Genomic DNA, 14,342 nt, shown 5'->3' on the forward strand with positions numbered 1-14,342 from the left:
GCCGGGAGTGGGTGGGAAAACGAGAATTTTTCCGGGAATGGGACTCCTCGGGAGAAAAATTTACTCCCGATGGACTCACTAGTTTGGATTGGACCGCGGCCCGCAGCCCTTGTCTGGCAAAAACTTGCTGTGACGTCATTGCATGTGTTTGTTAAATCTCAAAACTCTCATTTTTAAGTAAAATAGGGTAGGGACTTGTGGAGGAAGAAGACATTCGTTAACGCGCATGTGTAACCTCCAAATACGCAGGACCTCATTTTATAGCACCATTTGTTGTTGACCTTGATAATAAGAATAGCATTACAAGGTCATGCAATGCTGATCGCTATTAGATAAGAAAACATGGCGTCCATGACGTCATTGTTGGTTAGCCAATCGTGGAAATTCATAGTTTAAGAACGGCTTTAACTTCTTGTCAGGACAAGAAAAGTAATTTTCAAGAAGTGTCTTTTCTTGTTAACGCAGACGACGTTTCCAAACGCACCCTTAAAAACCACCTCAGTTTTTCAAACACCTCCTATAGCAAAACTCCTTGAATTCCTTGAAAAGAGTGGTGGGGGCGCTGATGATCCAACGTTGGATCCAGCTAACAACAACAACAACCAACTAATTTGAAGAAAGGGTCTATGGAGCTTTGAACGCTGCTGAAAGGTAATTGACAGTAATTAAATAATTCATATATAATTCAGCTACAGCTAAGGTAATAGAGGTGGACGTAGCTGTTTTTTCCTCTTTTACATTACATTAAAATCCTCACATTTTATCTTGAATTTATATGGTTTACCAAATATAGCTATTAAATATAAGAAGAAGTACGCAAATTTATGTTGATTTCATTTCAAGCACCCGTGATGCCGAATTTGATAATTCCCGCATCGGAAATTATGAACAATAATGTCATCGAACCTGCTGTGAGTCATGAAATTTAAGTGTTAAAAATATATACATATTCTCGCCAATTTTCCTTCTAGCAACAGCAACCGGTCATAAGCCACAATATCATCATCATTCACCCAGGTTCACAGAATCTGCGAATCGGAAGGGCTTCAGACCCTTATCCCGTCACCCTGCACCATGCTATTGCAAGGAAAAGATTAAGACCGGATTTGATTCAAGTGGACACATTATTGCCAGCCATTTACAATGTGCGTTTCATCGATATTTCTAATGTGTTTTATTGACAAAATATTGCTAAGAGATGGCCCAGGTTTTTCCAATGAAAATCTATGGAAATGAAAATATTGGGCTTTTCCTCGTTGTAAAAATTGTTTTATTCAAAAAGAAATGGCTCTACCAGTTTTGGTCATTCTTTTGTATTAGTCAGCAAGCAGCACGTTAGCTCATGACAGGGTTGCAGACCCGACCGAAACTGGTAGAGCCACTTGTTTTAGAATGACACCAATTTTTACAACGAGGAAAAGCCTGATTTCTTCATTTCCATGATTATCTCCTCAAGTGTAAACTTTTTCAAAAAAAAAAAAAAAATCCACTTTGATTTTGAATATTTGATCATTAATAATATGATCTCTGATATCCCAACCATTTAGGATCAAAATATATTGGCTGAGCTGGATGAGGCAAGACTTCAAGTCAGTCATATCCTGCAGTCATGTCTACAATCTGATGGATCAAGACGTTATGCCACTCCTCCACAGCAGATTTCTGCTTTCAATCGTAGATCTCGGTTGGAAGTGGTCCGAAATACCAAAGAGGAGCCTTTTTCCCACGAAAATGTCATCATTGGAGATGATGTACTACAAAATTAGGAATTTAAATTTTTTTATTAAGATTATTGCAGGTCCTAAATTTGCCAGAAAATGAAGAGTATAATGTCTTCTACCCCATCAGAAGGGGTGTCTTTAACATACACGCCGGAGTTGGCGGATCTCTTACATCTGTCCTGCACGACCTGGAGACTATTTGGTTGCATGCCATTGAGAAGAGGTTAAAAATACCAAGAAAACATTTTCCGGTATTGTTGATGTTCTGTTAGGAATAAATAAAAATAATTAAAATTAATTTCATCAGGTCTATAAAGTGGTCCTTGTGATTCCGGACATTTTCAACAGGAAACACTTGTCGGCGCTGATGAACTTGGTGCTTACTAGAATGAACTTCAACTCATGCTTTTTGGTCCAGGACCACATAGCAGCGACATTTGGCGCGGGCTTTACTTCAGCCTGTGTAGTTGATGTTGGGGACCAGAAAACTTCAATTTCATGTGTTGACGATGGAATCTCCCAACCAAGCACAAGGGTTCAAACTTTGAATAATTTTTAATTTCTTCAATAAAAAAATGGATGAATTTTTAGATACGACTCGATTATGGTGGAGGTGACATCACAGTCGTTTTCTATAGATTGTTGCAGAAATGCTCATTCCCTTATAAGCAGTGCAACCTATTAAAGACTAAAGATGCTGTTTTACTGCAAAAGTTAAAGGAGGACTTCTGCCATGTTGATTTGGTAAATTTTTGGAATTCTAATTTGAATATATTATGTGAAGATTTATATCTTATATACCCGCAGTTCTAAGGTTCTATATTTTTTTACTCGTTACATAGCTAAAAAATTTAAAAAAAAAGTCCGTATACATAGCATTTTTCAAATGATAAAATTTCTTAACAGATTTCTGCAAGTTGTAGAATTTTTGCCCTAATACAAGTGGTTGTAGAAATTGACACTCAAGGAGATGATCATACAAGTGAAGAGATGAAGAGATCGGACTTTTTCCACGTTGTATAAAATAAAACCCGATCTCTTCACTTCTTATACAAGTGCCTTACTTAACTAACAATTGTTAACCTCCTTGTCACTTTATAGGTTCTTAAAATCATAAACTCAGGGGTTCTACACTACATACTTTTTGGTGATTTATTTCCTTCATAACCAGTTTGTTTCAACAAAAAAAAAATAATAATGTTCATCTTATGAAACGTACTCCCAGCGTCATATGCCTCCCAGTTCTTTCAGGTGACGCAACCCTAGTATTAAAGTTAATTACTTTACCTTTGACTGCGAACAATGAAAATAATGGTAATTTTACTTTTCTAAACAACTGTTATGCCTACTCCAATTCTGCTGTAAAATATTTCATTTCGAAGTTGGTGCTCATTTATTAATATTTATTCTTATTCCTGGTGATACAAAATTTTAAAAGTTGTCCGGAAATAAACGGAAGGAGAGAGTTAACAACTAGCAGATGCTGTTGCGGTAAACCCACGCATTAAAAAAAGAAAAACAATATCACAAACACTTTAAAATCTTGAATTACTGCCATAAATGCGCCTTGCAGATTCAAATCGCTTGGGGGCAGATGGCAGATGGTAGGTTTTGGAAGGCTAGTGTGCCCCGGCCGAACTTATTATTATTGTTGTTTATTCTTCACAAATCAAGTCAAATGAGAAAAAAAAAATTACAAAATGTGAAGAAACGGCAACACCTCTGGCAAACAAGTTTGGTTGGGGGAAGCTCGAGGGTTGCGTCGCCTCGCTGATCACTGCCCTCGATGATGCGTGCGCGCGCTCTAAACCTTTCTTGTAAAAAATTTTTTGCCTTAACCGTTAAGGATTTGTTGACCATAATTTCTAGTCCAACCATTTTGCAAAATTCGTTAATGACACTGTAACCACTTGTTTCATTATCTTCTGGCAAAAAACAATAAGAAAAAATGAAATGCACAGGAATAAAATCTTTTTTATTTCAGGATATATGTGGTCCTAGAGAAAAATCCTTTGAAATAACTTCTTCTGAGGGCTGCGTGCAAAGAGTTACCCTGCAGGTTGGAGACGAATGCCTGATTGCCCCTTTGAGTCTCTTTACTACAGACCTGTTGTCTATAACCGGCACAAAAGGTGTCCATGGACAGGTCTCCTATGAGTTCCAGTCTGAGGATCCTCATGACGCCAACTATCTCAGGGAAACCAGTGTATGTAGTTAATTGATGTTTTTGCTTTAAAAAGCAAAACATTTTCATTTTTGTATTGACCGAGAAGAATAAATAATATTTCATTAACAGCGGAAAGCAGCCAAAGAAAATCTTGACGTGACTGGTGATGGACCTGGAAACATGTCTTGTCTAGGGAATATCCCTCTGCCTTTAGACATAAACAGTGTAATGGAGGAAGACATTGTGGTAGATGGATTGGATCCTACTTTCCATGCCAGTTCACTGTTAACAGCAGCTGGTAATATCTTGCAGGAGAAGGAGATTTTTGAGTCGGAAATTTTGCTCAGCATTGACCAGGCTATTATGCAAAGCATTGAAAGATGTTGTAAGTGTCTTAGATAAAATTTTATAATCTGGCTTAAAAAAAATTAAATTACCAGCTGAGGAATTGAGGAAAAAAATGTATTCCTGTGTGCTGATTGTGGGAGGCGGAATGAAATTTGTTGGAATCAACACCTGGCTGCAAAACAAAATCAGTCTGCAGATTCCCTACATGTATAGAAGTGGTGAGTTAATTCAATCTGATATCATCATTTGTAAATGAACTTTCCAAGTTTTCTCTAATTAATTTTTAAGAGTCGCACAATCCAGTACCCTTTAATGGTAGTGTAGACTACAGACCAATTTAGTCTGTAGTGTAGACCAATTAATTTTATTTTTTCATCTCATGTTTCCTATATCCGCTAAAATCTCCTAAAATCTAAAATATTTATATCTAAAACATTCCGAAAAAAGAACCTATCTAATTCTGGATTGGTTGTTATTTTTTATTCGCAATAAAAATCTGTTTCATTTGGGAAACAAAAATTAATTGGCTCCTATCTAAAATTCCTATTGCACACCTTTTTGTGCAATTTGAATTTAATGCGCGTACTAATTTTTAATGTTTATTTGTCAAAACCGGACAAAAATTTGATATCTGAGGCATAACAGAAAAAAATAATTTTTCGGAGCCCACTCATAACACAGCCGCCCTTTTATCCTTGCCCTCCGAACGACCTTCCCCACGTCCTCGACCTTGCTGTGCCTCCATCCCTTGCTCGCGGCTTCTGCGAAAATTATTCTTGGGTGGTTGCCCAACTCCGAGTTGCCGGTCTTGTTCGTGTTGTGCGTGCAAATCTTTTTTTTATATTTATATTTTTGAGGGTCAGGTCAAGACAAGTCTTGCCGGCCTGTGCCCTTTATTAGTGGTGCAGAAGTCACCACCCAATTTTTTTACTATTATTATTTAAATTTTTGGGTTCAACTTTATTTGAAAAAATCTTTATTTTTTGCTGGCATATCCTTAATTTTGGTCCACGCGATGATGACAAACAAAGCTGTAAACTAAAAAAGAGAGAAAAGTTTAAGAAGGATTTGGATTAGGTTTGGGTTGGGGAAGGTCAGATTTTGATATTTTATGGGTGGTTGGATTTAATGCATAATTTTTGTGCTAAATCTTTTATCGGATATTTTTTATTTGCGCTGCAATTTTTTGTAAAGGATTTTTTAATTATTCTATTTTTGTTAATTTTTGTGTATTCGGGAACTGCAATTTTTGTTCAGTTTGGAATTAAGGCTTGATACCATAATTTAATGTTCTCTTTAGCCGTATTAATTGTATTAAAGTTTTTTAAGCGGGCAGGCAACTTGTTCCAAAGTCGCGGCATAATAAGTTCCCACGTTCTTTCGTGAAATCAATTGTGCCTAAGAGGCATCACAAGCGGGTCGGTTTGCGCCGTGCGTGTTGAATAATTGTGCGTTCTCAATTCAATTCAATTTTATTGTTTTTCTGTTAGACAAGAATATTAACAGTAGTCTTTAGAACATGTCAGGTCTAAAATTAAAATTTAGAGAAAAAAACCCGTTGCTTAGGGCAAAGGGGAAAAACTATAAGATTAGCGCGAGAAATTTCACTTGTCAAAACTGCACATAAAGTTTCCGTCAAAATATTTTAGAAGAATTATATTCTGTTCAAATATTAGCTCAAGCGGCAATGCGTACCAAATTTTAAAAACATTTTCATTATGTGCTTTTAACTGATTTTTTTCTCGACCTTTTTCTCGCTGACGTTCCCACCCTTGTTGCGGCCACGGAGGTGGTCTCGGGGGTGAGCGACCACGACGCCCTTCTCGCCACTCTCACGGCCACAATGCTGCGCCCGGTGTTGCCGCCGCGCGAGACGTTTGATTTTAAGAGAGCAAATTGGCCAGAGGTTAATAACGCATCAGCGAGTCGCCTTTTGGAAAAATTTTCAAACTGCAGGAAATCAATGAAATGTGGGAAAATTTTACAATGATCGTGTTTGACAGCGCGGAGGAATTCATACCCAAGAGGAAAATCGGAGGAAACAAACGACGTCTGGTCCCATGGCTCAATCAATATGTAAAATCGCTGATAAAAATTCGCGACCGACTTTTCAAAAAATGGCTGGCGGAAAAAACAAACGACTCCAGGCAAGTCTTTTTAGCCGCGAGGAAAATAACTCAGTCTGCTATTCGATCCGCACGCGAAAACTGGCTGTGGAAATTGGGAAAAGGCCCAAATGGGAGCTCTGAATTCTGGCGGTATATAAATGGAAAAACAAAGGTGCCAAATAACACCGCCAGTTTTGAAATGCGAGGTTTAAATGTGACGGAACCACGGGAGGTGGCAGCTGGCTTCAGCGACGTTGTTCAAGAACAATTTCTCGCGAGTCACAAATATTTTCCCATTCATTAGGCGCACTTCAGCATTACCCCTTGCGAGGCTCGTCAAATCGTCGGCAAAGACATAGAGGGTAGCAGCTACGCTTTCCAACGAGAAGTCGTTTTCATAGGCCGTGTAACTAAATGGTCCTAGCGACGTTCCTTGCAGTACTCCAATGGAGGAGTCCAACGTTGCAGATGTTACGTTCGTTATAGTCTGGTTTTCGTCAAGGTGCCTAAGTTGAACCACTTGTTTTCGACCCGCGAGGAATGATTTTATCCAAGAGAGTGATTTTTCATCGAGTCCATAGCATCTCAGTTTCCCGATCAGCATTTCGGGCACAACGCAGCCAAACGCATTCGAGAAATCGTATAGGATCATGTTCACTTTCTCTCGTTTCTCGATAGACGAGTGCTAGTCCGTGACTAGGTCATAGAGTGCTGTTACCGTGCTTTTGCCTTTTCTGAAGCCGTGCTGGAAGCCTTGAATTAGTTGGTTGTCCGAAAAGTAGGCGTCAATTCTATTTAGGTAGCATTTCTCAAATATTTTTGCAACCGTTGACGTGAGAGCGATTGGTCTGTAGTTTGCTGCGTCGTTTTCCTCGCCCTTCTTCTTGTAGATAGGTACAATGGTCGCCAGTTTTAAATTTTCAGGAAATTTCCCCTCCACGAAGGAACAGTTTATTAAATCCGAAAGTGGCGTTGCAATGTAAGCGGAAATTTGTTTGATGACGCTCATGGATATTCCGTCCCAGCCAGCTGATTTTTTTGCAGGAAAGGCGCCAATGACTCTCCGAATCTCGTCTGGTGTTGTCAATTGATTAAGTGAAAATATCGTCTCCACTAGTGGGACGTCCTCAATGGCGAGTTGTATTTCTTGTTCACTCATTTCGGGAAGTGGCTCGATAAATTTAGTGTTCAGGAAGTCAGCAATTTTCTGCAAATCTTTTTCCTCTTGCTCGTCTATGCAGATTTCTGAGATAGTGGTGGATGTAATTTCATTGCCAACAATGCCAACATTCTCCTTGATGATTTTCCAAGCCTTGAGACTTAATTATTTGAACTCCTGAGCTTTATTGCTTCATTGTTTTTCCTGATCTCATCGTTAATTAGGAAGCCGACGTAGCTTTTTGAGGCTCGCCACCTGCTGCTCCAGGTCCCTGATCTTGTCTGCTTCTGATTGATTGGTGATTGTATTTGCTCTTGCTTTCTTTCGTAGTTCTTGGAGCTGTTCACTCATTTCTCGCAGCCTGATTTTGTTGTTTATTGTTAAGTCAGAGCGATGAATTTTCCCGGCTTGGTTTGCTTTGCGGATATTTTTTCTCAAAGGGAAGCTCGCATCAAAATATTTTTTCAGTTTTTCCATGAACAAATGGCTCTTTGTGTCAGCTGAAGTAGCGGCGAAGATGTCCTGCAAGCTCTCGTGGCTTAATTTTTCCTTGAAATTTAGCCAATTTTCATCATTATAGCTTCTTGAGAAGACGAACCAGTCCTTCATTTCTTCTACTCGAACCTCAAACTCGATGTGCACTGCGTTGTGGTCGGAGAAATTGACTTCTTTGACTTCAAATCTAGCATCACACTGAAGGGAGGTGAATGCGTGGTCAATGTGTGTGCTGCTGTGAGCAGTCTCTCGTGTTGGGGCATTTTTATTGATGAGGTGCATCTCGTAGCCTTTCATTATATGCTATTTAGTTTCCGGCTTTCGGCGGAGTCCTGGAGCAGGTTAATATTTAGATCCCCCAGAACAATCATCTCCTTCTCTGGTGCCAGATTTTGCTCCACAAGACTCTCCAGGTTGTCGAAGAAGGACTTCATAGTGCCGTGGTTGGGTGGTCGGTAGACATTAAGCACCGTCAACGTTGTTTTCTTAATTTTAATTTCACACCCTGCCGTCTCAAATTCATTTTCGATAGAAGAAGTTGGAATCTTCTTGTGGCTAAAATTAGCATTTGATGAGACAAGAATGACAGCACCTCCTCCGTATGATTTTTTTTATCTTTTTTCTCTTTCCTGCCAAAAAATGAAATGGTTTTGTAGCCTTTTATTCTGAAATAATCGCCCCGACACCACCAGTGCTCGTTGAGAGCGATGATGTGTGGTTTTTTGTTGAGGCTGTTGACGTGTTCTTCGAAAGATGCAAATTTTTCGGCTTTGAGCAAACCCTGTACGATTAATAGCATTATTCTCAAATTTTTGTGGGTTTTGGCGGAAATTGTAACCGTCACTTCTTCTTGGTCATCTTGCTGGTCATCTCGTTTTTTGAGAATTTAATTCCGGAATTTAAGTCGAAAAGCTCACTATTTTTTCCATTAACATTTACACAAAATTTTCTATTTTTTAAGTCGGTAGAAAAAAGGGAAAGCAATTCCAATATTTTCTAATTTTTTTTTATCAAAATGTCATGGTCTAGCACACCAAACTTACAAAGTTGAACCCAAAAACAAAAATTAAAAAAAAAAAAATAAATTGGGTGGTGCCTTCTGTACCACCAATAAATGGCACAGGCCGACAAGACTTTGTCTTGGTCTGACCCTAAAAAAAAAAATTAAAAAAATAATAAAGAAAAGGCGTTGCTGTAATCAACAAAAACTGCTAATGTGTGCTAATTCTTAATTATGCATACATGCGTCGCACCTTCTGTTGAGTTCTCCTTGGTGATTTAGAAAAAAACTAGTTTCCTTAAAAATTACACCGCTACCAGTATTGATAGCGCGCCGTAAAACCACTATTGTATGCGAGACGTTATACTATATACTAACATGGGGAAGCGCGGTACTTTTGACCGCTCTGCGGCCGCGGAACTCTTGGTCCCATGGACCTAGTAAATCAATGGTTGGTCCCCTGAGGATGTCGGAGTGTGCAATGAGAAGGCAAAAATTACTTTTCAGAGTCGGTTTATTTGAACCCAATTTGGGTTCAATTTTAGATTAACTTTGTTCACAAAATTTGGCGAGGTGCACGGGTGAAGATTTCAGCCAACATGGCTGCCTTCGGGAAGGTTCGCGTACATTCAGGATTTTATCACACGAGCGCCATCAAGTGGTGACGGCCAAAGGGGACCCCCTTTTAAGACTGTAGGTCTTATAATTTGTCTGCAAAAATTCAGGGAAATGCACTTTGCTACCAGCACGAGTTTACCTCGGAGTCGAAGAGAAGTCTCGGAATGTCAAGTCCAGAGAACTGTCGGCACTTGGGCGCAGTGAATCAAACGCCTTTTGAAGCTGGCTGGCAAGTTGAGACTGCGGCGCTTTGTTGGGCGCCGGCTCGAAAAACTCACCAGGAACTCGGGGATTGTGTCCGAGCACCAACTGGGCAGAAGTTAATGCCAGGCACATCGGAGGCCCAACATCACCGCAGGCAGCGCCGAAGTCTACGACCGTGGGTGACAGCGCAGAGCAGCCTTCAAAGGCCTATGGATGCACTCGACCATGCCATTCGCCTGCGGATGGTAAGCTGTGGTGTGATGAACTTCAAATCCCAGCTTCTCACCCAAATCATGAAACACATTGGAGGTAAATTGCCGCCCTTGGTCGGACACCACGTATGCGGGCACTCCAAATTGGGCCACCCAGTGCAGTAGAAACGCGCCAGCAATCTCTTCAGCTGGGATGTCCGACAAGGGAATGACCACGGGCCATCTCGTCCACCTGTCCACCATGGTCATGCAGTACTTCTTGTTGTCACTGGAAAGAGGGAGAGGTCCAATCAGATCAACATGAACAACTTCAAAACGCTCCGTAGGGAGAGGAAAATTTGCCAAAGGTGCATTTGTGTGCCTCGTAATTTTTTATTGTTGGCACTCCAGGCAAGTCACTGCGTCTGCTCGTTTTGTTTCCGAACAAATTGCTGCCTTTCGTCTTCTACTCGACCGCGCGGTGTATCCAAGGTCAACTCACTGTTTTTTTTCCGGAGAGATCGAAACGACAGCCATAAGGGCGGCTACCTCCAGTTGTAGTGACCTGAGTGTTTGTAGAATCCAGTCATCAGACTATTTGCCGATGAAACGAGGCTCTTTCGGGGTGCGGTGGCCTGTTTTTCCGACAAAGTGTCTTTGTTGATGTTGTTTTCGCAGTGTCGCCGCCAGCCGCCATTGAACTTTTTACCGTCCAATTTTGACCTAATCAACGCAAGATTTTGGCCACCTTCACTCGCAGGGCAAGAAGGACTCTTTATATACCAACTCCGATCAGTAATAGAAGCTTTCTCACTCAAAAAACTTATTTTCTTATCAAAAGTAGGTAACAAACAAATTTTACACGTCCATATATTTCAAATGGGGGCGTGTCTAAAAAAAATGGTCATGACGATTGCGTCCTGGGAAAACTTGGAAAGTGTTTTTTTTTTACTTCTACAAGTAACACCCCTCCGCCTCTATTGAAATATTTTAATTTTTATGGTGATATTATTATTATTATTCTTTATTGACTTATGAGTCGTCGCCACGATGTAATGACTCACTGCGACGCGCCCCATTTGCAACACAGTACACAGTATATTACATTTCAGAGCAAATGGATGTCCTAACATTCCTTAAAGAAACTGACCCACAAATTACAACTTGGAAAGGAGCGAGCTTGATGGCTACACTTGAGTCGGCTTCCGAGTTGTGGATAAAATCTCAAGACTGGTTAGATAACGGAGCTAAGACACTCAGGGAAAAAGCTGCATTTGTGTGGTAGAATGTTTCAAGTTAAGTATGAATAAAACAATTTTCAAAAATATGCATTTGGTCTTTTCCAAACCAATTATTATTAATATACATAAGTTATTTGGGTACATTTGCAAATATTTTCGAATATATCCAAATATTTGGTTAAATATGGTGTTCGTGGGTGTGTTTCTTACAGTTGCTTGGCTTCATTTAGTACACTTTTAGTGCTCTTGTTACTGTGTTTTTGTTAGGCATCAAGGAGCGTTTTAATGTGTATTTGTGCCTTTGTAGCGTTTTTTTTCCTGCTGGTGAGTGATGCAGATTTACGTTTTGGTGTTTTATTATTATTATTACGCATTGCATTGTTTTTTGGGTATATATCCAGTAAATTCCAGATTATGATTTTTGGGTTGGCACTACTGCATATGCACTGGCTGGTTGTGTACTTTGAACTTTGTCACCGGTTTATTTCGGCGTTTTTACATATTGCTATGGCTGTAAGTGGGCGTTTTTTCTACAGCTGGTTGTCTGCTTCCTTATACACTTTTATTGTTAAGTTACAGTGTTTTTGTGATTTGTACTCCCTCAAAATGTGTTCTTATTGGTGTATCGGTTTGTGTTTTGTGTGTTTTCTTGTGTTAAATAGTAAATTATTCGCAATTCTTTCCGTCCGTATCCACATATATATGGTTAAATATGGTTGTTATTGGGTGTGTTTCTTTCAGCTGCTTGGCTTCAATTAGTTCACTTTTGTTGTTCATGTTTCTGTGTTTTTGTGCAAATGTGCAACATCAAGAAGTGTTTTGTTCTGGTTTTATTGTGTATTGGTGCCTTTTTTGCGTTTCTTTTCTGTTGGTGAGTTAATGCATTTTACATTTTGGTGTTATGCATTGCCTAGGTGGTGGCAGGGTGGTGGTTTTTGTGTTTTCTTTTTTCGCTCAGATCTTCGTGGAAATTATACTTTTGAAGTGGTCAGTCAATGTTTATTTTAATTTGTCTTTATAATGTCGCGTAAACGCATTTATTGTATTTTGTTGAAATAAAATCCGGCCTCCTCAGTGGAGATGAGCAACTTTTTTGTTTCTGCATGGTAATGGTAAAGAAAATCACTGCTCTACTAGTTTCGGTTGCGGGTTGCAACCCTAATTTATGAGCTGTTGAAATGAAATAAACTGATAATTAACCAATTTTAATTACATTTTGAAAAATTAACATGCAAATTGTATAAAAAAAAATTAAATTAAATTCCATAATTTTAAAATATAGATCATTGGAATTAATTTGTGAATGACGTATTTTAAAAGTTGTCAATGCGTTGATGACTTAATGAAATAACAATTATTCTTAATCTGAATGCGTAGAGCTACCCCAGATTTCATTAGAGTATAGTATTCGGCTAGCTGCGTGCGCATGATAGGCTTAATTGGACTAGAGTTAATTCTAATGTACATTTTTAAATCCCAGGGCGCACTTTATAGGAGCAAATTATTTAACAATCGGTCGCAGCCTTTTGACCTTGACCCACCCGTCAAGTGGCGTGCCGACTGAGTCGGCTAGTGCAATTTTTCCACTACAAGGCCCTTTTTAGCGCTTTAACCAGCGTGTGCGCATGTATGAGGGAACGCGACAGAATGAAGTCACGTCATCAATAATCTTCAAGAGGCACTTGACAGAAAAGTCCGCAGGGATAGAAATGTGGCTAACGAGAGAGACTTTGTTACCAATTCAGAATTCTCCCTCACACTCTACTGGATGCAATCGTGCTCTTTTAAAGCATCGGAACGTGGAAAATCTTAACACGGAACATATTTATTTAAACTAAAATTTTAAACGAAAAATGAGTAAAAGGAGTAAAAGATTAAAAAAATTTAATCTGCTGATTGTACACCCTTTCTTCTATTTTTCCCAATTTAAAATTTATGTACTGACCAAGAAGAATAAATAATAATTAAAATTATTATAAATAAAAATAATAAATCCAGATTTGCATATCAATAGATGGATATACTTATCAAGTACTTTGACCACTCCTTTCCATTGAAACGTGTAACTATTAGAGCTAATCAAAACGGTAAAATTAAATTGACTGGGGAAACAAGAAAATTACAAAAAGACATGATTAAGCTCAGCAATGAAATTAATTTGAACTTAGATCAAAATAAAATATTAGACATGACGTCAATATTAAAAAGTATTTAGAAGAAAATCTTTGATAATAATCAATAAGAAACAAAATTTCAATTTTCATTTGACAGTAAAATATCAAGGAACCATAATAAATCTAGTGCAGCCTGGAAACTAATTAATTCACAAACTGGTAATAGAAAAAATGTGTTGAATATTGATGGTGTTAATGAGTCAATTAAACTTAATATTGCCAACCACTGAACAACAAGTTTGTTGAAATGGAGATAGATACGAGTAATATAAATTTAGATGACTCCTCAAAACTAATAGACGATATCAATATTACGGCTCAAAGCCTGCAGTTTATGGAAGAATTTGAGATTAATAATTAATCAACTTCCAACAAAATGCTCATCTGGATGGGACGGGATTTCAACAAGTTTCATAAAAAAATTCAATTTACATTACCGCCCCCCTCACCCATCTTAAAAATGAATCATTTTTTGGAAGGGAAATTTCCTGACAATATGAAATTATCCAAAATTATTCCTCTGTTTAAGAAAGGTGAAAAAGGACGACCCCTCTAACTATAGACCTATAGCTATAACTTCAGCAGTTTCTAAAGTGTATGAAAAAGCCTTTTTACATAGACTAGATTAGATACTCACTTAAACGTAAATAATATCTTAATCCCAGAGCAACATGGTTTTAGAAAAGGAAAAAGTACAGTGACCGCCCTTTAAAGTTATGTGACATCTTTGTATGAATCTTTTGAAGCCAGGGAGAAGGTTAATGTTATACTGTATGACTTCTCAAATGCGTTTGGAAAAACTTAACTCTCCCCTTCTTGTGCATAAACTTAAATTATACGGCTTTCATAAAAATCTGCTATCATGGCTGGAATGCTTTTTGACGAATAAAAAACAATTAGGGCGATCCAAAAGGCA

General features: G+C 38.6%; 1 protein-coding gene across 2 annotated transcripts; it reads left to right on the forward strand.

The window, feature by feature from the left end:
- The first annotated feature begins 397 nt into the window (after positions 1 to 397).
- Positions 398 to 11,459, forward strand: LOC132204284 (actin-related protein 8). 2 transcript variants are annotated; one of them, XM_059632689.1, is made up of 12 exons: positions 398 to 651; positions 844 to 911; positions 972 to 1,145; positions 1,548 to 1,751; positions 1,799 to 1,972; positions 2,029 to 2,256; positions 2,313 to 2,465; positions 3,706 to 3,927; positions 4,018 to 4,134; positions 4,201 to 4,273; positions 4,329 to 4,454; positions 11,124 to 11,459. In XM_059632689.1, the coding sequence occupies exons 2-12, from the start codon at positions 852 to 854 to the stop codon at positions 11,294 to 11,296; spliced, it is 1,704 nt and encodes a 567-aa protein (XP_059488672.1). In that variant the 5' UTR covers positions 398 to 651; positions 844 to 851; the 3' UTR covers positions 11,297 to 11,459. The 2 variants fall into 2 exon arrangements, with proteins under 2 accessions (XP_059488672.1, XP_059488671.1); XM_059632688.1 differs by having other exon boundaries at positions 402 to 651; positions 4,018 to 4,273.
- The last annotated feature ends 2,883 nt before the right edge of the window (positions 11,460 to 14,342 follow it).

Source organism: Neocloeon triangulifer, unplaced genomic scaffold (assembly GCF_031216515.1).
Source record: "Neocloeon triangulifer isolate White Clay Creek 2 clone unplaced genomic scaffold, ASM3121651v1 ptg000022l, whole genome shotgun sequence".
NCBI classification, from domain to species: Eukaryota; Metazoa; Arthropoda; class Insecta; order Ephemeroptera; family Baetidae; genus Neocloeon; species Neocloeon triangulifer.

What these genes read in the sequence shown, in the direction of transcription:
- LOC132204284 (XM_059632688.1), top strand. Translation starts at nt 852, where the DNA reads ATGCCGAATTTGATAATTCCCGCATCGGAAATTATGAACAATAATGTC. An exon ending in ACTATCTCAGGGAAACCAGT is followed by an intron (nt 3,928 to 4,017) that starts GTATGTAGTTAA and finishes TTTCATTAACAG; the next exon opens with CGGAAAGCAGCCAAAGAAAA. An exon ending in GCAAAGCATTGAAAGATGTT is followed by an intron (nt 4,274 to 4,328) that starts GTAAGTGTCTTA and finishes TTAAATTACCAG; the next exon opens with CTGAGGAATTGAGGAAAAAA.